At 43.9% G+C, this 23941-nt stretch overlaps 1 protein-coding gene across 4 annotated transcripts in view; it reads right to left on the bottom strand.

Annotated features, from left to right (window-relative positions):
- Positions 1-23941, bottom strand: part of LOC115076558 (OX-2 membrane glycoprotein-like) — a 53319-nt gene that overhangs the window by 13752 nt on the left and 15626 nt on the right. For 3 of the 4 annotated variants that reach the window (XM_029578133.1, XM_029578131.1, XM_029578132.1), the window contains 4 exons: positions 19836-19917; positions 8398-8727; positions 5438-5764; positions 917-1186 (listed from right to left, as the gene is read on the bottom strand). In XM_029578133.1, coding sequence (XP_029433993.1) covers positions 917-1186; positions 5438-5764; positions 8398-8727; positions 19836-19917 — 1009 coding nt within the window. The remainder of the gene's footprint in view (positions 1-916; positions 1187-5437; positions 5765-8397; positions 8728-19835; positions 19918-23941) is intronic. The other variant, XR_003852795.1, reaches the window with a different exon arrangement.

Below are 23941 nucleotides of genomic sequence, written 5' to 3'. Positions count from 1 at the left end.
ATTCAGCTGGAATGAGGAAATTTGGAGGCTGTCTCACTTTTTGAAGGCTCTCCAAAAAGAACAACCAACCTACTGATTTTCTGAAAGACTTTCAAATATCTAAGGAGAATAAGCCATACATCCAAAAACTGAAAGGATGTATCTTTACCGTGATATTCCTCCTCAGTAAAGGCTGGAAGAGAAATTATTGGATTCAGATGAAATGCAGGAGCAATCTTTAGTAAAAAGGACAGCAATGGCTGAAAAGAAATGGAAAACCCTTGGCAAGAGAGAGCTTGTAATTTGGACTTAGGTAATCAGAATAAATGGCTATCAGAAAAACTGTCTTCAAGAAGAGATCTTGAAGGGAATCCCAATTCAGGGGCTTCCCTGAGCCCTAGATTAAGATGCCATTGAGGGGCCAGGGCCCTGAAATGAGGGGGAATTAGCTTAATTCCCTGATGAAAATGAGAGACATAGATGGGGAAGACAACTGACACTCCATGGCTTCAACCCTTGTAACAGGAAATCACAGCCATGGAGCTGAGGACTAGCTCTCTAGTCTTCTCTGCAGGAAGGTTAAGATGGCAGGAATAGCCAGTTGCCATGCAGAAATGAACAATTCCCTGGATCAATCCTCAAACAAACACCAGATTCAGTCATAAGCCTTCAAAGGGTAGAAATCACCACTGCAGGTTTGTCTTTTTGCAGAAGATACCAAAATCTGCAAAAGGGTAGACATTGGGATAGTTGTCATCCTTAGTTAATTAACTTGATTTCTCACACGATAGGAAGCTTCTGAAGCCAATATGGCTGTTGAGAAATCATTTAATTCTTATCGCATTGCTGGGGACCCTTTGTATTATGGCACAATGCAGTGTTCAGAGGATACATGCATCAAACAGTGCTACGCATCACATAGGGTAGTAATACTCACATTTTTCTACCACCTTTCTGTAGAAGAACTCATCTTGATTCTGCAGAGCTCTGCAAACCAGCTCCCTGCCATGGAAACTTTGCGAGTCATTCAGAAACACCCAGCTGGTGACTGTCACTGTGCCGTTGGCATTTTCCACTTTGCTTGTATTCCCGGGGCTCTTTTCCATTCTGGGCCAAGAGAGCATGGGAGCTGGCCAGCCAGTGGCTACACAGATGGCATTCAGTTGGCCATGGGATACAGTGTACTGCAGAGATCCCCAAAGCTGCTCTAAGACAGGAGAAACATGTCATTGAGAAGGACTGGCAAGCCAAGGATTAATGACATAAAATTGTGAGCTCTGGGCCAGACCAGTGGCAGTGCTTTCCATTGCCATGCAAAAGACCTAGGTTGATTTCCAGGACTGATTTTCTGCTCCCTGGGCTGGATAAAGCTGAGGAGGCCATGGAGGTAACACTTCAGCCCCTCTTGGAGGAGTGGGAGGAGTCTCAGCCATTGCATAGTGGTGACAACTAGCAGTCACTCGATCAGGGTCCATGTTTACTGTATCCTAGATGGAGCCACAGTGTGTGTCTCTTGGCCGAGAACTATCACTACAATGGCTGGGCTAAGTATGTGTTTGTGAGGGTGGAGGATGCTAATTGTAAATGAATGCTCATGGTAGAGTAGCCCAGCAGAAGTTGTTTTTGACTGAGCTGGAAGCCTAAAGGAGTAAGTGGATACTGCTGGGTAACCTCCCCTGATTTCTACTAAAAACGTTTTATTCAACTGCTAAAGCAGCAACTCAGAAACTGTACTTATGGGATGCCATTCCACATCCCTGCAATAATAACCAAAGTGTTATATGCACGTATGCATTGGTAACCAAAGTAATCGTCACTGATAACTGGGTGTCTTATTTAGAGTATGCACCTATATCAAGAACAGGCAGCCAAGTCACATACATGTGTGAATTACAGGGCGCTGATCCACATCTACTATCGCAACCATCAGTGGGCCAATGCTAGTCAATAGATTAGGTACTGATATACAGAACTGATCCTCTCCAGTGAACAATCAGCATATCAAAAATAAACCACAGTCCTGACAAGGCATAAGATTTCAATAACTGACATCCAGTAAATAAGAATCACTTATTATATGGTTTTACAGTTTTTCATCCAAACAAGATCTCAACCCAGTGTACAATTTAATTTTTCAGAAGCATACATTTGGCCAACTCTGGGGAAGATAGACCGGCAGCACATTTCTGGCATCTAAAGTGCTTGAAAACTTACAAAATTGAGAAGAGAAGGAACAATAATAATAATATTATTATTTTTTAACTACAGTTGGTTAAACTAAGGCAAGAGGAAATAAAGGGAGGCAATATTAAGCCACTTGCAAAGTTATCCAGATAAACTTATCTAGTTAATTTTGTGGGGGTACTCTACTCAGTGGTGCAGCGGCAGCACTAAAAGACAGCTGAATAACTATCTAGTTAACATTAGGATTACCTTACGGTATAACCAGAGTTAGCCGTCTAATTTATCTGGCTAACTCTGAATATCGGAGTTAGCCAGATAACTTGTCCAGCTAACTTAGCTCTGCCCCAGAAATCCCTTATGTTTTTCTGGATAAATTTGGGCTAAGTGCCCAAAATATTTTAAAGTTTGCATTTAGTTGGATATGTCACAAGTTATCCAGTTAAATGACTTTGAAAATGGACCCCAAAGTGACAAAGAGGAAGTCACTGGCAGTGCCAGGGTTTGACTCAAAGTTCTAATAAATGTATAGCATTTATCCTAGTTATAAGGAGGTCCAAGCTATCAACCATGAGACCTGTCTGTCTATCATGATACAGAGGGAAGGCGTCTGACCCAGTCGCTTACATAGTTAAGAAATTAAAAAATCAAAGCCAAACAATGACCACATAATAATGAAAACAGTGCTAAAAATAAGGTCTGCTGGGTAAAGAAAGATACATCGATGTATATCTCTAAGAGGCTATCTTATATAACGTAGGGCTGGGGAGGCCAAGCTTTTCCACATCGAGAGCCACAAAACCAGAATTCACAGAGGAAGAGAGCCCCCAAGCCTTTCACAGGAGGGCGAGAGATCACACACCACCACCACCACCACCACCACCACACATACACACTGACTCACTCACTCAGACAAACTCTCACTCACTCTCTCAGACAAAAATACACACACACACATTCACTCGCTCTGACACAAAGACACATACATTCTCTCTCAGATACAAAGACACACACATAAACTCTGCTATTGTGCTGCTGTGCTCATGTGCTCACTCAATAAGTGCCCACATCCCAGTACTGCCACAAGATTTTCCTTGTTGCCAGCCCACAGGCTGCAGGAGCCCCCTCCCGTTCTCATTCCCAACCCTTCTTGCCTCTCCAGGAGGCTCATTGGTGCCACAGCCAGTGCATAAAGCTCACAAGACACTCACACCAAATACAGAAGCTCACAAGACACTCACACCAAATACAGAACAAAAAAAGAGATCATAAAGTAGAAATAGAAACGTGCAGACAAAAACTAAACTGGAAACCGCAACATACAACTGTATAGTGGAGTGTAACAATGCAAAAAAAAGAATCGCTATTATTCTCATAAAACATCAAGTAAAATCAAGAAATATCAACAATAATAGTAAAAACATACTAAAAAAAAAGATAAATATTTAATAGCTGCTGATGAATAGAACATCCAGTAATGAAAAAAAAAAATCACATAATTTTGTTTTAATATTTCCCCAAACATCAAAAAAATTTTCAAAACAGCAGACACAAACAGCACCCAAAAATTAATCCTATGAAGGATTAAAAAATCTCCTGCTCGCCATACCTAGGATTGTTTAATGACCAGTCTCCTTCAGATTGTTGCAAATTGGGTGGAGGGGGACACAAACTTTATCATCTCTCTCATACACATATTCATTCTCTCATTTTCTCACAAGCTTTCTCACAGGCACAGGCACTCTCTCTCACACACACACACAGAGGCACTCTCACACAAACACACACAGCCACATGTTCATTCTCTCAAACATTCTCTCACATGCTCTCATATAGGCACAAATCTCTCTCTCACACATACACATAGGCACAGGCGCACTCTCACACGCACTTACATAGGTTCATTCTCCAAAACATTCCCTCTCATGCTCTTACACAGGCACTCTCACATACTTATAAATGTTCTCTCAAACATTCCTTCCCATACTGTTACACAGGCATAGGCACTCTCATACACACAGGCTCTCTCTCTCACACACACATACACACACACACACAAGCACACACACAGGCACGCTCTCACTCACTCAAACACACATGCTTCTCAGTGCCTTATCTTTGGCTGCCGCAAGATAGGCTCTGTGATAATCCCCATCTTCAGCCACTGTGGAATGGTCTCCGCAGTGGCCTACCAGTCCTCTTTCATGGTGGCCTGTCGGGACTTCATCTTAGGCTGCTGTCGGATGGGCTCAGTGGTGGTCCAGCCACACCTCGTCTTTGGCCATTGCTTGGAGGGATATGGACATGAAAACAGGCAGCTCCTACACGCAGCAATCCCCACCCCTTCTCGGTAGCCGATCCTAAACTTACAACTTCCACCCACAAGCTGGCTGCTGAGAGGTGGGAAGATCACAGCATACAGCAGGCACAAGAAACAGTCAGTGGTATAGGCCAGATTTCTCTTGTGATCCGCAGTTTGTTCTCCAAAGAGCCACATGCGTCTCACAAAACACCAGTTGGGCATCCCAACAGAGGGTATAATTCATATTCATAACCCATTGCTTTATAATCATGACCTAGTTAACATTTTGTCCCAGCCTGCAAATTACAAGTAGTGCTTAAGCGCCAATCCAGAGCTAACACATAGGAATCCATCACACTTCTATAAGAAAAGACATTTAAACATCTCAATATGTGCTGGAAAAGATAACCAACACATTCTATGTTTCAGCAAAATTGCCTGCATCAGGGTAACGTAATTAAAACGATCCTGGTATCATGTCCATACACCAAAAATTCATACACATAAAAATACTTGCTCTATTATTTCCTTTAAAAAGGAAAAAATGCTGTGCACAACCTTAAAAAGGGAACAACGCTTCGACTTGATTGGAATGTGCTTTCGTTAATCACTAACTGAATCATGTTGGCACGTGGGCATTACTCGAAATTTTCTCACTGGGACAAAAAGTAAATCAGGACTGAAGATGAAAAGCTATGGGTTGCAAATGTATAAATTATACTTTAAATTGTGTATGATAGTCCCTTAAAAGGATTAATTTATATGACTTTTACCATTGTTTTCTTTCCCCAATAACTTGTAGGATAATCCCTGTGAATAGTTGTACAAGCCTTGGTCGTCTTCATATCTAGTCTCTAGTTTGGATTAATATCTCTAGAGATGCTGGTAGAGGAGATTCATCCAGCAGGCTAAAGAACCAGATTTATCCTAATAAATGAAATAAGCCAGAAAGCTATAGGAGTGGTGGAAGCTCACCATAGATAAAGAGGCAGGTTTTGCCCTGGATGGATCCCGACGGAAAGGTGTTAAATATGCACACGTAGCAGCCTTCATCCTGGATCCTGGTTCTCCACAGGGTGATGGCCGTCTCATTCAGCCCCAAAAGGGTGAAATTCATATGGTCTTGATGTGCACTCATAACTGTTGCCCCTTTAGCACTGGTATACGTTGCCAAGTTTTCCGGGACTTTTCCTGTCTTCTGCCATGTGACCTGCAGCACATCATAGTACTTCTGAAGAGTGCACTTTAAGCTGGCAGCTTCACCCAACTTCACCACCTTCTTCTCTTCAGTCAGTATATCCCCTGTGAAAGTTCAGTGACAGAAAAAAAAAAAGCAGATAACTATTACAGACAGCAACATCCATGATCCAAACAGTGACATCCCAAGAATGAGCGAGAAAGCATGCCATATATAGCTAGTGACAGCATGCGCCATGGACACCTTGTGCTTGATATTCAAGGGGATTTGTTCAGATGACTTTTGAGTTAGCCTGAAAAACCCTAGGTTTGAATATCTGGCTTCTTTAACCTAATAAATTGTATATGGCTAAGTCATTAACCAGATAACATTTATCTGGATACACTGGAGGCATTCTGGGAGTGTTCCGAGCAGATATTTGACAAACTCTAATATTCAGAGTTAGCTGAATAACTTATTTGGATAAGTCTGGACGTGTCTAAAGCAGGTGTAAAGATTATCTGGATAACATTTCCTTAACTGGCTATATTCATATTATTTAGCCAATTACCTGCCGAAAAGAAAATGAAAAAAAATGGTTTGTGGGCCAACCTTTGTGCAGCCCCCCCTACTCCACAAGACACTTTCAAATAAGTGCCGATCCCACCCCCACCACCTCACAATCCCAAATTTTGCAAAAATAAAACAGCCATAATGCCTCCTCCTGCCCCAAACCATCCTTCCCACTCACCTACAATCTCTAGGAACCTCCATCATGGATCCTTCTGAAACCCCAGCTGGGAGCAGGGTTGTGCTTACCCGTTCCCGATGGCTTTCAGCGTTGTTCTGACAGCCACAATGGAAGCGTGTCGATAAGAACGTTGCTGCTGACTGCAATGCTGACTTTTTTTTTTTTTAATTATTATTTTGTTTTTGGCACTATTTTGCTATATAATTTGAATGTAGCCAGTTAAGGTAAAGTTATCCAAGAACATGTACCTGGATAACTTTAAACCTAACTAGTTATCAGGGGCGGCTGAAGGCAATCTGCCGCCTGAGGCGAGGGATGAGATGCTGCTTAAAACATTTTGCCACCTGAAGCGGCTGCCTCACCCTGCCTCATTATAGAACCGCCCCTGCTTTATATATAAAAACATAGCCAGTTAGATTTCAAGTTAGCCAGCTAACTTTAGGGAAGCCTATTCAGCAGGTCGATTATCTCTACTTTTCTGAATATTGGCCAAAAGGAAGTAGATATTCAAAATTAAATGGCTAATAAATTAGTCAGTTAAGTCTTATCAGCTAACTTACAAGGGATATTCAGCAGCATGATCATGCTGTTAAATATTCCCATAAAAATCACTAGTTAGCTGGATAGACTTATCCAGCTAACTTTAGACCTCCTACTGAGCAGGTCTAACTTATCCACTTAACTGGATAAATCTAAATATCGGCACTTATCCAGCTGAGTTAATCGGATAAATAACTTCTCCCAAAATATCTGTCCATAATTACTTATCTTGATAAGTGGTGGCCGCTAAATGCAGTCAGATATTCAGCTGCCACCACTTAGTTAGATAAGTCCCTACTTAACCAACAAACTGGCGCTGAATATCAACCTCCCTATTTTTAGAGCAAAGTAGAGGAATGTGCAGGAGAGACAAACATCTTAGCTGTAAATGGATGACTCCTCTCAGCGGGAGGCGGCTGCAAATAATGAGCGCATTTCTTCCTTGGCGAGTGTATACCACCCTACCTCATCCCATCCAATGCATCCTTCTCTTTCCTCTACAACTCCTTACCTCTCTCTCTGCTGCTCCAGTCCCCATCCCATTGCTCTCCTCCTCCTCCCCCCTTCTCTCCCTACTCCCTCTCCTCTTTTCCCCTCCCCCTTCTTTACCTCTCTCCTCCTCCTGCCCCACTTCACCCAGCCCTATCACTCTCCTCTTCTAGCCCTCTCTGTGTCCTGCCAGGCCCCTAACCTCCTCAGGAAAGTGGAATTTTCAAACCCTTATAGTTATTTATTTATTTATAATATAAACACATACAGATATAGACAGAGAGATCTAACCAGACACATTTAAGAAGGGGGAACTGGGATGACCACTCCAGACCCCATGCTTTTAGGGGCCTGCTCTGCTGCAGTAACTCTGCCCCCCCCTTGCATCACATCCTTAAGCCATGCCCCTGCTGCTCCTCATCCTTCTCTCCCCCCACAGTGCAGGGATATGGGGTAGGGTGGGAACTGAGAGATGAGATTGAAGGGGCAGGGCTGTCCTGGGAGGGGGGAGGGGTGGATGAATCTTGGTCACCCCCTAGCATAATTTCCAGAGTGGCCAGACGATATTATAGGTATGTGGTGGGGGGCACATAAGGAATGCTTTGCCCCTTCAACTTCATGGTGGGAAGCCCCATTCTGGACCATTTTTCCTGGGCCCTACAATCGTCTACGGTCAGCCCTGTGTTTAAAGTTTAATATTCTCTTACTTTGCCAAGAGCGTGAAACCCTGGAATCCTAGCTTGAAGATGCCATTTCCATTTTCCTGACTTCATGGACAGCATAAATATGTTCCTTTTGAAACAGAAATCAATTTTGCCACTCTGCTTGGACTAAGCTGAAGATACGCATCCAGCAGACCAAGTTCAATAGAGCAAAATTTTATTCACATGACTTGGTTTTACCTTGAACCAAGGTCCAGTTGCTATCAAAATAATGACCAAGTAACCGGCCGTTCCAAACATCAACAGCAGTTCTTACCATGGAGGAAGAGGCACGTGGTGCCCTGGATGGATCCTGATGGATAGATGTTAAATATACACAGGTAGCAGCCTTCATCCAGGATGCTGGTCCTCCACAGGGTGATGGCCGTCTCATTCAGCCTCAGGAGGGTGACATTCAGATGCTCTTGGTATGCTTTCATTACATTTGCCCCTTTAGCACTGCTGTACGTTGCCAAATTTTCCTGGTCTGTACCTGTCCTCTTCTGCCATGTGACCTGCACAACTTCGTAGTGCTTCTGAAGGGCACACTTTAATGTCACTGAACTACCTAGCTTCTCCATCCTCTTCTCTTCTGTCAGCACATCCCCTGGAAGATGAAGACACAGTGAAAACGATGCAGTGTCACCAGAAACGGCTCTTTCCCCTGTTCCTAAAAGTGCATGTCCTTTACAAGCCTGTGCATACTTCCAACCTTCTATAAAACACACAATGTAGAGAGTGTGTGTTTTAGAAGATACATTTTTTATATATATATGATGCCTAGGCTACATATATATGAAAACAGAATCTTTGCAATGCTTGTTTAAAGAAACAAAAAAAGCCCCCTGCAGATTCATTTCTGCTCAATATAACAAATATCGGAGAGTTTCATTCTTTTCGGCTTATTTTTTTTTTTTTTAAGAAAAAAGAAGATTGAACATCAGACATGAACAAGATCCATCCCCTTGAGAAGAAAAATGAAAAAGAGTGTTCTTATATTCAAAAGTTAGCCAGCTAAATAAATATTTGGGCACTTATCCAGCTAAATCCTAGCTGGCTAATAAATTAGGAGGCTAAAATTCAGCTAAGTTAAGTTAGGGGCACTCCAGGGACTGCATTATGGAATATGCCTCTAAAGTTAGCCAGATAAGTTTGCTTCTAATTTTGCTATCCAGACTGTGTCTGTCTGAATATGGACTGCTATCAATATGAGGACGTACAAGTTCAACTAGCATTTCACTACGAAGCAACCCAGTTTTGGGAACAATTTAAGAACAGAGGAAAAGTCAATTAAAGCTGAGAAACTTGCTACTCATTTAAAAGAGTGCCAAAGCATTTTTGTTGCACAAGCCACAGTTCAAGAAGCAACTACAAATTATATTTTGCAATTCACGATTGCTAAAGAAAATAAGCCATTTTCAAAAGGAGAGCTTTTGAAACAAAAATACGGCTACTTTGAAACAACTGATATTGCTACTTTGCTGTGCCCCAAGTCTCAATTAAAATTTGAGAGCCTTAGGCCTAGATTTATCAAAATGCTCTAAATATAGTGAGAATAGCACTTGTGATTAAAAAAAAAAAAAAGGACGTGATTAAGCTAATTTCCTGTCTATTCCACAGCATAGGTAAGTAACGCATGGCGCATTGCGTCAGCATGTTGCATCAGAGCGTGGCACATCGTTTTATGCAGCTAGCGTTGATTAGTGCATGGCACGTTATTTTTGCAGTTTATATATCCCGGCTTCCTGCAGCTGCCTCTTTCAGCGTATGTCAGGTGTGGGAGAGAGAGAGGAGAGGAGAGTGGGTGAGTTGGATACTGGGAGTAGGAGCTTTTTCTGATTAGATTACCTGAGTGCGTTGTCTGGTCTTCTGTTCCCATCTGTCTCCCTTTACCTTGGTTTTTTTTGTCTTCTTTGTTGGAGTGAAAGTTTTTGTTTATTTGTCCAGGTTGTCTGTCTGTCTTTTGATGAGGAGGATTGGTGGTGATGGAGGAGTGAGGAGGAGTGGTAGTTGTGGTGAGGAGGAGTGAGGAGGATGGAGCATGAGAGGCGTGGGGAGAGAGGAGAGAAAAGGCATGAGGAGAGGTAGGGGAAGAGGGAGGAGAAGAGGTGGGAGGATAAGGGCAGGAGTGCTATAGGACGGGGTACTATTAGAATCCAGCTGCCTTCCCAGACTCCTTTGCAGCAGATGTTCACAATGCAGCAGGGAGCTGCCATTGGATGCTGTGACGCGTGTGATACTAGGATCCAGCAAACAGATGCTTAGGGCCTGTATGCATCAGTATGCATGATTTGATGCATGCTGGCGGGAGAGTTGGAAACCATCCCGATGATGATATCACATGCTCAAGACTACTTAGCCTGCCTGGAGTTGGCTTCATTGCCTCAGCAAGAAGGTCTCCTGGTTTCTTTTCTCCTGATTCCAGTCTTTGGTCGTGCTCCAGCCTGGTTCTGTCTTCTCAGCCTTCAGCTTTGCTTCAGCCTCAGCCTCGTTTCAAGCCATCAGCCTTGCCTTAAGCTATAAGCCTTGTCTCAGGTCATCGCCACACCTATGCAGTTCCTTACAGTAAATCTTTAAAAAGCTGCTTCTATAACTTTGGCTAAAAAAGATACATAGGCCTATAATTATTGAGCTCTGACATATCATAGAAACATAGAAATGACGGCAGAAGAAGACCAAACGGCCCATCCAGTCTGCCCAGCAAGCTTCACACATTTTTTCTCTCATACTTATCTGTTTCTCTTAGCTCTTGGTTCTATTTCCCTTCCACCCCCACCATTGAAATATCTAGCTTGATTAGTTAGGGGTAGTAGGGGTAGTAACCGCCGCAATAAGCAAGCTACACCCATGCTTATTTGTTTTACCCAGACTATGTTATACAGTCCTTAATGGTTGTTTTTCTTCTCCCCTGCTGTTGAAGCAGGGAGCTATGCTGGAAATGCGTGATGTATCAGTCTTCTCCCATGCCGTTGAAGCAGAGAGCCATGCTGGATATGCATCGAAAGTGAAGTATCAGACACATTTGGTTTGGGGTAGTAACCGCCGTAACAAGCCAGCTACTCCCCGCTTTGTGATTGCGAACCCTTTTTTCTTCTCCCCTGCCGTTGAAGCAGAGAACTATGCTGTATATGCATTGAAGGTGAAGTATCAGGCTTATTTGGTTTGGGGTAGTAACCGCCGTAACAAGCCAGCTACTCCCCTCTTTGTGAGTGTAAATCCATTTTTCCACATTTCCTCTTGCTGTTGAAGCTTAGAGCGATGTTGGAGTCACAGTAAGCATGTGTATGTTTATTGAATAAGGGTATTGTCTCCAGGCGGTAGCTGTCATTCTGGCGAGTCACCCACTCTTCATTGGCGGCCTCTTGACTTTATGGATCCACAGTGTTTATCCCACGCCCCTTTGAAGTCCTTCACAGTTCTGGTCTTCACCACATCCTCTGGAAGGGCATTCCAGGTTTCCACCACCCTCTCCGTGAAGAAATACTTCCTGACATTGGTTCTGAATCTTCCTCCCTGGAGCTTCAAATCGTGACCCCTGGTTCTGCTGATTTTTTTCCTACGGAACGGGTTTGTCGTTGTCTTTGGATCATTAAAACCTTTCAAGTATCTGAAAGTCTGTATCATATCACCTCTGCTCCTCCTTTCCTCCAGGGTGTACATATTTAGATTCTTCAATCTCTCCTTGTACGTCATGCGATGAAGATCCTCCACCTTCCTGGTCGCCCTTCTCTGTACCGCTTCCATCTTGTCTTTGTCTTTTTGTAGATACGGTCTCCAGAACTGAACACAGTACTCCAGGTGAGGCCTCACCAAGGACCTGCACAAGGGAATAATCACTTCCCTTTTCTTACTCGACATTCCTCTCTCTATGCAGCCCAGCATTCTTCTGGCTTTTGCTATCGCCTTGTCGACCTGGATTGCAAATTGGCTGACGGACAGAAGACAATGTGTGATGGTAAATGGAACCTTCTCTGAAGAGAGAGCGGTTTTAAGTGCTGTACCGCAAGGATCGGTGTTGGGACCGGTCCTGTTCAATATCTTTGTGAGCGACATTGCGGATGGGATAGAAGGTAAGGTTTGTCTTTTTGTGGATGACACAAAGATCAGCAACAGAGTGGACACGCCGGAAGGAGTGGAGAGAATGAGACGGGATCTAAGGAAACTGGAAGAGTGGTCGAAGATATGGCAGCTCAGATTCAATGCCAAGAAGTGCAAAGACATGCATATGGGGAGTGGAAATCCGAATGAACTGTATTCGATGGGGGGGGAAAAGCTGATGTGCACGGAGCAGGAGAGGGACCTTGGGGTGATAGTGTCTAATGATATGAAGTCTGCGAAACAATGCGACAAGGCGATAGCTTTTATAAGAAAGGGTATACAGAGGCCTGCTTTGATGATAACTGCAGTGTTTCAGATTTCAGGGAAAGATTTACTTAAGATCTAAATAATGTACCAGAAGCAACCCTTTTTCAGTGGAAAGGAAGTTGTAGATCATGATATGAGGCTCAAAGGAGATAGATTCAGAAAAAATAACATTAGAAAATATTTCTTCATAGAAAGATTAGTGGATAAATGGAAGAGCCCCCAAAGGGAGGCAAGAATAGTAACGGGATTCAAGAAAACCTGTAAAAAGTACAGAGGATCTTTATCTGTTATTTGTAAGGGCTCCGCCCAATGGTTTTTTGTTCACTGTAAACCGATGCGATGTGCGAACGGTCATCGGTATAAAAGAAACGTTAAATAAATAAATAAATAGTTGCAGAGAAGCAAGGATATTTATTTATTTATTTATTTAGGATTTTTATATACCGACATTCTCGATACAAATATCAAATCAAGTCGGTTTCCATAGAACAAAACTGTCGCGGCTAAGGCGTTACATAAAACAGGGTTTCTGAACATAAGAACATAAATATTAAATAGACAACAATAACTCGTCAAAAAAGCTAAAGCTCAGAAAGGCTCACTCTGAACAAAAGGAATGGGCGATACTCACTGCCTTTCCTCTCCTCCCTACACATAACACAGATGCCAGGATCAACAATGGCCACATTGACAAATATCTTCCCATGAATTCCAGAGAAATGCATTTGCTACTGCTACAGAAACCCCCACCCCCCCCCCCCCCCCCCCCACCAAACAGACCATGATCGCCTGATCTCCAGAATCAGCACTGGATAGATCAGAGGCTTGCTTGAAGCAGACTGTCAGCAGGTCAGAGAAGACCGCCAGCGTCGCTCAAGAAATACATTGGTTTGTTGTTCTTTTTATTTATTTTTTTTTTAAATACATAGCCCTCTTTTCAATTTAAATTTAGAGCCTGTAAACAGTGTAAACATTTTCTTTCAACTCTTCTGTCTTAGTCTCTGATCTTAAGGCAGGGAAATCAATCAGCTGTAAATAGCCATGCCCATATCAATACTGTGTTTTCTGGGCTTTGCTTTATTTTAAAGGAAGACTACTTTGTTTTCTTTTTTTTTTTTTTTTGCCAGCTATCATAGCTTCATAATCCACACATTGGGTTCACAGACTTAGTCTGCAGATGTTCACAAAGGTTCTACAGCATTCTCAAGCCTAACCCAGAGAAAAATGCAAACACTTTCCATTTATGTGTCATGGTCAGGATACACCCCCACAGGTGTGGTGCAGGACTGCAGAGCTGAACAAAGGCTGCACTTCTGCCTAGCCAGTCTTCTCCCCCAGAAATTGAGCCCTTGGGTTCTGGGGCCAGTAGGGCTTGGCTAAAGCTAGATAAGCTGGACAAGGCTGGACATGCTGGACAAGGCAGGGCAAGCATTCTGGGCAGAGAGACAGGAAGCAGAGGTCTAGGTATAGGAACAGGCAGGGAACTGAGATTGGATTGGAGCAGGCTGGGCACCCGGCAGACTAGACAGGCTGGTCAAAGCAGGGCAAACTGGACAGGCTAGACAAGGCAGGATGGACCTGAGGACTGGACACTGGAGCAGGAGGATAGCAGGATACTGAGCAAGGCTGGGACTAGATACTGACACAGCCTGGGCAGGATACAGGTTGGACAGGATATAGAATAGGGACTGGGTCTGGATATATACTGGGGCAAAGCAAGGTAGGGAATGGTTGATAGAAACTGGACTGGACAGGGTAGGACAAGACTAGAGAAGGCCAAGACTAGACAAGAGAGACCAGGACAGGACAGGACAAGGACTGAACAATACAACACAGAACACTGAGGTCCGAAGGGAGCAGTATGGAAGGCCTGTAGGCTGCTATCCATAAGGCCCAGAAGACACTAGGTGAGGAGATGCCTAAGTAGGCCACAGAGCAAGGTACAAGGTAACAGAAGGCCCAGAAGTCACAAGGGAAGGTAAGTCTTAGGTAGGCCACAAAACCAGGCACAAGATAACAAAGGCCTGGAGGATACAAGGCAAGGAGAAGCCTAGGTAGGCCACAAGACAATGTATGAGTTAAGAGAAGACCCAGAGGCCACAGGGCATGGAGCAAGGTAAGAACGGCCAGGTCAGAGAGCCAAGGATGATTACATGAAGAGGCCTTGAGGTTCTGGCAAGGCAGGATTAAATGGGACTTGAGCTTGGGTGTGGTATAAGCAGCTAGGAAGAGCTTGGCATGGCTGGAGAAGCTCATTCAGGACCCCTGGTGGAGGGGAGGCTGCACAATAGGCTGAACCAAGGCACGAAGAGCCTATGATACAGGTGAAACCGTGACACTATGTCCAATCCAGTAAAGTACTCCTTTTAGTTGAATACATTGGTACCAGCTTCACAAGATTTGAGGTACATAGTTTTATTCAAAATCAATAAGGATAACCTGTATCCACTAGAGATGTACTTCATTAAGCCCTGTCATCTCAGGCTTCATTTCGAGGCCCCTCCCATGGGAAATTTTTTTATTTCCTGCAGTTTGGGCGGGGGCCCGATTTTCATGTTAGTGCGCACTATTGGGAGTTAATGCACACTAACTCACGATTGTGTGCACTAACAGAAAAATTTCTTTCGTTTATGGGTTCCCCCAAACCATACCGAATTAGGCAATTTCATTAAAGTTGCCTAATTTGGGAAAAATGAATGCACATCACTAGTATCCACTGTCCCAACCCACAATTGAATTTTACTTACAGATCCCATCAGGTGGTGATGAAAAGAGCAGCAATTGTAGATGAAAATTTCTGTTCCAATTTATAGTCTTCATGCACGACCCTCAGCAACAAGTAGGACCACTTCACAGCTCCCACTCAGCAGCAGGTTTCCAACAATGCCTATGTAAATGGACCTATGAACCCTTTACCAGGTTCAATGCTTCTCCTACCCAGGGATATACTGGCGTTGTAAAGTATAGTGAGTGGACAAAATCATTTGCTAGGGCCTTCCCCTCAGGAATGGCCTCAATAGTACCATCCTGGGGAGGGAGTTAGTATGGAACTTGGAGAGATGGAAGTCGGCCCTTTGCTTCTGACCTAAAGTCGATTGCAGGTGGGGTCACAAGGTCTGCCACTGTGATGATACACTTGGTTTTACACATGGGACATGTGTTACCGTCTGGAATGGAAAGTTTCTCCACGCTGAGAGAGTAAATCTCTCACTCCTGGATTTACCTTCAAGAGAAAAAAAAAAACAAAAAAACGTGTACACCTGGGACTCTGGAGCAATGAACAAAAGCAGTGTTTGGGAAAAGTGTTGTTTGATCTGGTGTGAAGGAGGGAGATCAGCCTACCCAGCATCTAGGTACCACACTCGTAGGAGAGAAGAAAGGCGAGAGCTAATCCAGCTTTCTATCTGAGGAGAACAAACAGAGAGGAGAAAGGAGCAGAGATGAAACACTGGAGAAAGTTATACTAAGGTATCCTAGGGAGTTGGGAACCCAACACCAGTCCAGAGGAAACCTAAATCTGAGGGAAGAGAGGCAATCCCAGGAGGGTGTCCAGAAGAAGATCAGAAACCCCATTTGTCTATTCCTGCTTGACATTATGGATGCAACAAGGAGAAAATGTACCATGTGCCAAATTGTTCACGTCAAACACATTTTGCAGTATAGATTTTTTATTTTGAAACACTAGCACTGTGTAAAGAGCCTTTGTGACCAGTTCTAAATCTAGCACCATATACACCATATCCTACCATAATTGGAAGATGTGAGTCAGAACTTAGCCCAGTATCGAAGCTGTAAGCTTGGTGTAACCCTCCCTCCCAGCACACTGTAGTACAGTGGGTACCACAGTGTGCTGGGAGGGAGGGTTACACCAAGCTACAGCTTCCAGCAATTTTAGAATAGCCCGGGACTGTCCCAGGGCAGGACTATACCCTCCAACTAGTCACAACTGCCGACCATCTTTCTTCTCTGTCGGACTCTCCTAGCAGCTCTCCAAGAAGAGCCCTATTCCCTCTAAACAGTCAGAACTTTTTGGTGAACCTCACGACATCAGCAGTATTCTAGCAACGGTGTTCTGGGATATTGCCCTTTTCAACTTCTGGAAAAGAAAATGCACTAAGCCATTGCAAATGTAAAAAGCCCTGGGTTTAGCTCAACAATCACCAGCTTCTTAACTCTTGCACATTCAAGAGTCCCTGTGTGAGAAAGCGAACTGCAGGCTGCATGCAGGACAGTACTAGCGGGACTTTGTAATTGATATTGTAATGATGAGGAACGGGAGGGAAGGTTAACTGAGAGATTTATGACTTGAAAGTAAAACCTGACCCGCGAGGAAGCATTACCTTCTGAAGTATGCCAGGGTTTTGTTACTGGAAACTGTTGCAAGAGCCAAAGCGAAGTCACTTTCCATCTTGGAAATGACGACATATAAAATATTACTACTGCAGAGTTTACTGCCAGACTGTCTAGAGGATCAATATTACTGAGAGGATTTTTTCTTAACTGCAATGAATTTCATGAACACCCCCATAGCAGGTTATCTTCCAGTCTTATGGGTCCCTAACTTCCCTTGGGATGAGTTACTATCCTGTGCTAGGTTTTTTGCTGCTCCCCCCCCCCCCCTCCCACCACAAATTCAGTGCCTATCCCGGGCCCATCAAATAAAGCTCAGCTCTGTCCTGCAGTCTATATTTTTAAAAACTGACACACCCGCACTCACCCCAGAACCCATGGATAAGGAAGTGTATTAGGTACCCTAGGCAAACTTACAGCCTTGCATGCACACACACACACACACACACCTGTCCCCACCACACACACACTCCCACACCCTTTACAGATACACACAAATTATGCATTTATAACACATTTTACATGAAAAAGAACATTCAAGAGTACAGTCTGCTGAGGCAAAATTATCACTTACAAGCTGCATATTATATTTACATGCACTCCTGTGGTGCCAACCAGAAAATCCTGCAAAAAAGACCCTTGGAACTCCATGGAATTAGACTTTTTGTAATGCCTTGGCCCTCAGAAAGCCATGAACAAACAGAATTATCATTACAATGAGTAAACCTCCCATACCAAAACCACCCTAAGAACCTTATATATGAAAAGGCAGCACTGCACATATTACACGAGGGCCCAGAACACCAATGAAAGCTCTTATTGGGAAACCAGGCTGCTATAGATCCTTACACAGAAATTACATGCTAGCAAAATACCTGACCTCAGTCACATATGCAGAACACAGAGAGGCCCTGACCAAATACAGAATAAAGAGATCAGGAAGTATCAACAGAAACGTGCTGAGAAAAACTGAACTGGAACCTACAACAAGCCAGCCTCTGTATGCAGAGCAACAAAGGAAAAACAGAAACATTACCATTCTTCATAAAACATGAAATAAAATCAAGAAATATAAAACATTAATCATAATAGTAAAGTCATATTCATAAACAAGCACATTTTCAAACGGCCATGCACATAAATAACGGAGGTTACTCATGTGGCCGGGCCTTGTGCGCACCACGCGCATTTTCAGAAGGGTCCGGCCACAAGTGTAACCCCCGTTATTTGCAGAAATGCCAGGCCCTGAAAAGGGGCAGGCTGGGGGCATGGTCTGGACAGGGAAGGGCGAGGCGGGACAGGACGGAGGCCGGCCGGGAATTGAGGCGGACTGGGAGGGAACTGGGGGAGGCCTGATTGCACTGGCTCGCGCATGTTATAAAATCTGTGCATCCATGTGTGCGCACCAGGAACTAATTAAAAAATGTTCTATTCCCCCCTCCAAAAAAAAAAAATATTTCAAAAGAGCAGAATCATCAAATTACACCAAATAATTGCAATTAATAAGGATTTAAAAATCTGCTCACAAAACCTGGGATCTGATTTCCAGTCGCCCTGAGTTGTCGTGGATTGGGGGTGGTAGGGCACACACATTTTATCTTCTCTCTCACACACATGCACAGTAACACATTCATTCTCTCACACACTCCATCTCTCTAACATACACAGGCTGCCACTCCCTCACAGTCGCAGATACATTATGCGTGTATGTGTGTGAGCGTGCCTGTGAAAGCCTATATGTCACAGGCACACAAACATACACAAACACACAAGCTCTCACACAGACGCATTCACAGGCACATAGGTTCTCACACAGACACACACCTAGACTCTTACACAGTCACACACACATACAAGCTCACACACACACACACACACACACAGTCTCCCTTTATTATCAGGCCATGGTGGGATGAGCTCCAACAGGGTCCCACGGGCCTCCTGCTGTCTTCGGGCCTTACGGCCCACCAAGCTTCCTGCTCGGGGGCAGGAGAGAGCAGAAGCTGTGTGTGGGCGAGCCATACCCGGAAGTCGAGCCTCACTGAGTATGGACGTGTGTGAGCGCACGCCGCACGCCCTCGCACAGCTTCCGTTTCCCCCCCCCCCCCCCCAAGCAGGAAGCTTGGTGGGCTGTATGGCCCGAAGACAGCAGGAGGCCTGCTCTCTCTCCTTCTTCAGCCGCCGGCCGGTTAGGCTCCGCCGGTGGCCCGCGGCCTCTCCTGCTGCTGAGGGCCTGCCACCTCCCCAGGTGTGTCACTCCGTGCAAATGTACACCCGGTCGTGCCGGGCCTGCCTGAAATGCCTAGGCCAGTCTGCCACCCTGTGTCCTTACAGGTACTAAACCAAGAACACCAGGGTGTCCCTTTGTGTGATTTACTGAGAAAGGAATATACTGGAACAGATACCATGTGTGTCACAGTATACCTTATGGGACAATTTTCAAAACTATGTGGATTCTTGCATAGTCCGTGGATACTTGTCCCCATGGACCTCACACCAGTTCTCAAAGGGGAAGTATCTGATTACTTTCCATTTGAAAATTGCCTAGAGAAAAGGTACCCACAGGGATCTGCATCTGGTTTTTTTTGTATGGATAATTTTTCCCTACAAAACAGCATGCACAGTTTGAAAACACTACGTGCATTGTTGATTCCCCTGGCCTAACTCTGCCCCAGGAATGCCTTCTCGAAAATGCTTATTAAAGAATAGTGTATGTGCTTTTACTCACTTAAAGAGTGGGTGATTTTCACAAAGACTTTTTACCCTGGTACATGGCAGAGTAAAATTGCCCTCTATTTTAACAGAGTGCTGAGTATTCAGTGTTGCATCTTGTACAACTGTGCATCATATTGTAGCATGGAATATCATTAGTGAACAATGCACAGCACTGTGCACAGATGTACATCCAGAGGCAGACTGGGATCCTCTCTGAGTGCTGATTGTAGGGGGGGGGTGTGGATTCCACAGGGCTGTGCACAGTGCATTCCCCATCGTCCTTACCTTGAGTGCTGCAGAGCGCCACGGAGATTACCCAGAAAATTAAGTCCCCAAAACACAGGCAGCAGGCAGAGCATCCTCTCACCTGGAGAAACACAAAAGGAGTGATGTGATAAGGTTCAAAAGGTATACTTGGGCCTGGTTTTACAATCAGAATTCATCCCCAGTGCTGTGCTGTGAGTGCAGCCGGTCTCTATTAACCCTGTTTTAGTAGGCTCACTGTCGGGCCGATACAGTACAGTGCGCTTCGACGGAACGCACTGTTAACCCTCTATTGGACGCGCATTTCGATGCGCTAGCTTTACCCCTTATTCAGTAAGGGGCCGAAAACACGCGTCCAACCCCCCGAACCTAATAGCGCCCACAACATGCAAATGCATGTTGATGGCCCTATTATGTATGCACGCAGGATACAGTAAGTAAAATGTGCAGCCAAGCCACACATTTTACTTTCAGAAATTAGCGCCTACCCAAAGGTAGGCGCTAATTTCTTCGGGCACTGGGAAAGTGCACAGAAAAGCAGTAAAAACTGCTTTTCTGTGCACCCTCCGACTTAATATCATGACGATATTAAGTCGGAGGTCCTGAAAGTTACCAAAAGTAAAAAAATAAAAAAATTTGAAGTCAGCCCGTGGCTTGCAGGTCGAAAACTGAACGTTCAATTTTGCCGGCGTCCGGTTTCCGAACCTATGGCTGTCAGCGGGCTCAAGGACCAACACCGGCAGAATTGAGCGTCGGCTGTCAAACCCGCCGATAGCTGCCGCTCCGGTCCAAAAGGAGGCGCTAGGGACGCGCTAGTGTCCCTAGCGCCTCCTTTTACCGCCGGCCCTAATTTGCATGGTGAATCGCACACACAGGAGAGTGGCCTGTGTGCGCGCCGGGAGAGCAGGCGTTCGCCCGCTCTCCCACGGACTTTACTGTATCGGCCCGTGTGACTGTAGCTGGGATTGCTGGTTATGCTGCGTTGTGGAGCTCAGTCAGTCTTTGTAAGGCTGCATTAGGTTGGTCTCTGCAGTATAATATTACAGAGACCAGTTTGGTGTGATTGTAACACAGTAAATATAAATATTTCAGTAACATAAATAACAAGAGGCATGAGCTGTCCAGGAAAGAGTCCACTTCGTCAGATGCATCTGATTTAAAGGAAGACAATTATTCTCTGATTTCAGTTGTCATGGATAATGGGGGTTTGAGAAGGAAGAATTTTGATATAAATAGACTCAGAGCACAATGTTTGGTCCTTTCTGATTTTATCAGAGCTCTGGCCCCTCATTCTGAACAATTGGATAGAAAATTTTATCATTTGCATATATTAACGCTCAATCAATTTGGAAAAAAGGTCTTGAATTAGCTGATGTTATACAAGATAATACTTGGGGTCTGATGTTTGTAAGTGAATCAGGGCATATAGATAATGATCTGCTACTGTGAAACTTAATGACTCCACCTGGTTATTCTTTCATTGGGGAAGAACAGGAGGGCGAATGAGGTGGTGGACTTTTAAAGGTCCATATTCAGATACAGTCTGGAGAGTAAAGTTATGTGGCTAACTTTGAAGGTATATTCAATAGTGCAGCCACACTACTGAATACAGCCAGCATCCTAAAGTTAGCAGGCTAACTAAAGCCGGGTAACTTTAGCACAGCTCTTTGGATGACCAGACTTCAACTCCTCCCAGTTACACCCCTGAAATGCCCCTACTTTATCTGGCTAAATTCCAACCGCCTAATTTATTGGCTGGCGAGAAATTAGCCAGATATGCACCCAAACATTGAGTTAGCCAGCTAAATGCTTTTGAATATGGATCTCTTAGTATTTTCTAAAACTCATTTAGTTTTGCAAAATCTGCCCCTGGTTTTAGATGATAAAATTGCTCTCTTTTAAATTGTTAAACCTTCATTTTGGTTTATTATTTATTTATTTACTTATTTACATTCCGCTTTTTGCACTTTTTTCAGTGCTTCAAAGTGGATTACATTCAGGTACTGGAGGTATTTCCCTAGCCCCAGAGGGCTTACAATCTAACAGGTCGATTCAGTAAAAGTCGCGGGAGAGCGGGCGAGCTGTGCGTTCTCCTGTGCGCGCGATTCAGTATTTAAATGAGGGCCCGCGGTAAAAAGAGCGGCGGCTGTCAGCGAGTTTGACAGCCGACGCTCAATTTTGCCAGCGTCGGTTCTCGAGCCCACTGACAGCCATGGGTTCGGAAACCGGACGCTGGCAAAATTGGATAGGCTTTAATTTCTCTCTTTATATATGCGGGCAATCTGCAAATTTATTTTACCTTTCGCTGCTAATGATACACTCCCTGAAAAAAATGTGTGGACTATATGACTGCAATTTGGTCTTGGTAGAACTAACCTAAGTTGGTTTTAAATGTTAAAAAGAGAGTACTTCTACAGGTAAGTGGTAAATAGGTAAATACAACCTCCAAGATTAAATTTGGAGATACATTGTTTCCCATAGTAAAGGAGGTAAAGCATTTGGAAATTCATTTTGATACAAGTTTAACTTTAAAACCACATATTTAGAAGTAGTAAAGGCTGCTTCTGCTAGATTGCAGTTACTCCACCCATTGAAACAATTCCTGTCACCTTGTGATTTTCGTACAGTGATTCATGCTTTGGTAGGATTGAAAATAGATTACTGAAGCTCCCTGTTTATTGGGCTGCTAAGGAAGTTACTCCGTGCAAAATGGTGCAGCCAGGGTTTTCACAGGAGCTAAATATTGTGAGCATATACCACCTATCCTGGAATCAGTGTCCTGGCTACCAGCTGAAGAACCGATTCAATTTAAAATAATTACTTTAGTGTTTAAGGTGTTGCATTCTGATGGGCAGCCTTTGGCTGATTCTAGTGAGCTTTATGTTCCAGCAAGGTCACTGAGCTCTGATGGGCAAGGAAACAAGCTGTAAATCATTAGAGATGTGAATCTGTTCCGATTCACATCGTTAATTTTTTTTTTTGTGCGGCCCGATCGCGGTTTTGTTTATCAGCTGCGCCTGAGCCAATAAACAAAAAAAACCCACCCGACCCTTTAAAACTGTTCCCTTAGCTTTCCCCACCCTCCCAAACCCCCCCCAAAACTTTTTACAAGTACCTGGTGGTTCATTGGAAGTCCCGGGAGCGATCTCCCGCTCTCGGGGCCGTCGGCTGCCACTAATAAAAATGGCGCCGATGGCCCTTTGCCCTTACCATGTGACAGGGTATCCGTGCCATTGGCCAGGCCCTGTCACATGGTAGGAGTAATGGACGGCCGGCACCATCTTTAAAAATGGCACGGGCTGATAAAATGTCATACCAAACTGATTAGCTTAACTTAAACAAATAGCTTATTGTACTTTACTGTTACCGTACTATGATGGCACATGTTTAATTTGTAATCTATACCACTCATAATTTTTAGCGTGCCTATATGTAAACCGTTGTGATGGTTTTCCAACTTAACGACAGTATAGAAGAGTTTTTAAATAAATAAATAAAATAAAAATAAATAAAATTAAGTGCATCTTTGCTCAATTCGCACATTTATGGGCGCACACACACTTCTTTTAAAAATTGCCTATAAAAATATTATTGAAATAAATATAAGGTGTCACCCACCACTTAGCATTTTTACTATACCAAATTAACACAGCTATCTCTCTGAAAAGTTTCAACACAGTAACATAGTGAATGATAGCAGATTAAGACCTATTGGCCAATCCAGTCTGCCCAGAATTTTCCTCTGGATCTATACCACCCTGGATAGGTGAGCATACAAATTCCCATATGCAAACTAACACTAACTCCTTACCCTGTTCCCCCTCACTGGTTTCCTCGAGAGAGAGAGAGAGGTGCAAGTGAAAATATGTGTAGTGATTGGTGTGTAGGTGTGATCGAAATACTAAAAATAATTTTAGAAAACAAATATAAAGTCTTTTTCTCACAGTCTCCAAAAGAACTCATTTGAACTCTCTTGCAATGCTGCTGGGAAGATAACTCCTATGGTGACAGCCTACATAGGTTAGGGATGCTCAGCTTAGAAAAGAGAATGGCTAAGAAGGAACATGATAGAAGTTTATAAAATCAGAATGGGGTGAAACAAGGTAATAATGCTAAAACACTCCATG

This window comes from Rhinatrema bivittatum, chromosome 15, assembly GCF_901001135.1.
Source record: "Rhinatrema bivittatum chromosome 15, aRhiBiv1.1, whole genome shotgun sequence".
NCBI classification, from domain to species: Eukaryota; Metazoa; Chordata; class Amphibia; order Gymnophiona; family Rhinatrematidae; genus Rhinatrema; species Rhinatrema bivittatum.
This window is presented reverse-complemented; position numbering and strand designations above follow the sequence as displayed.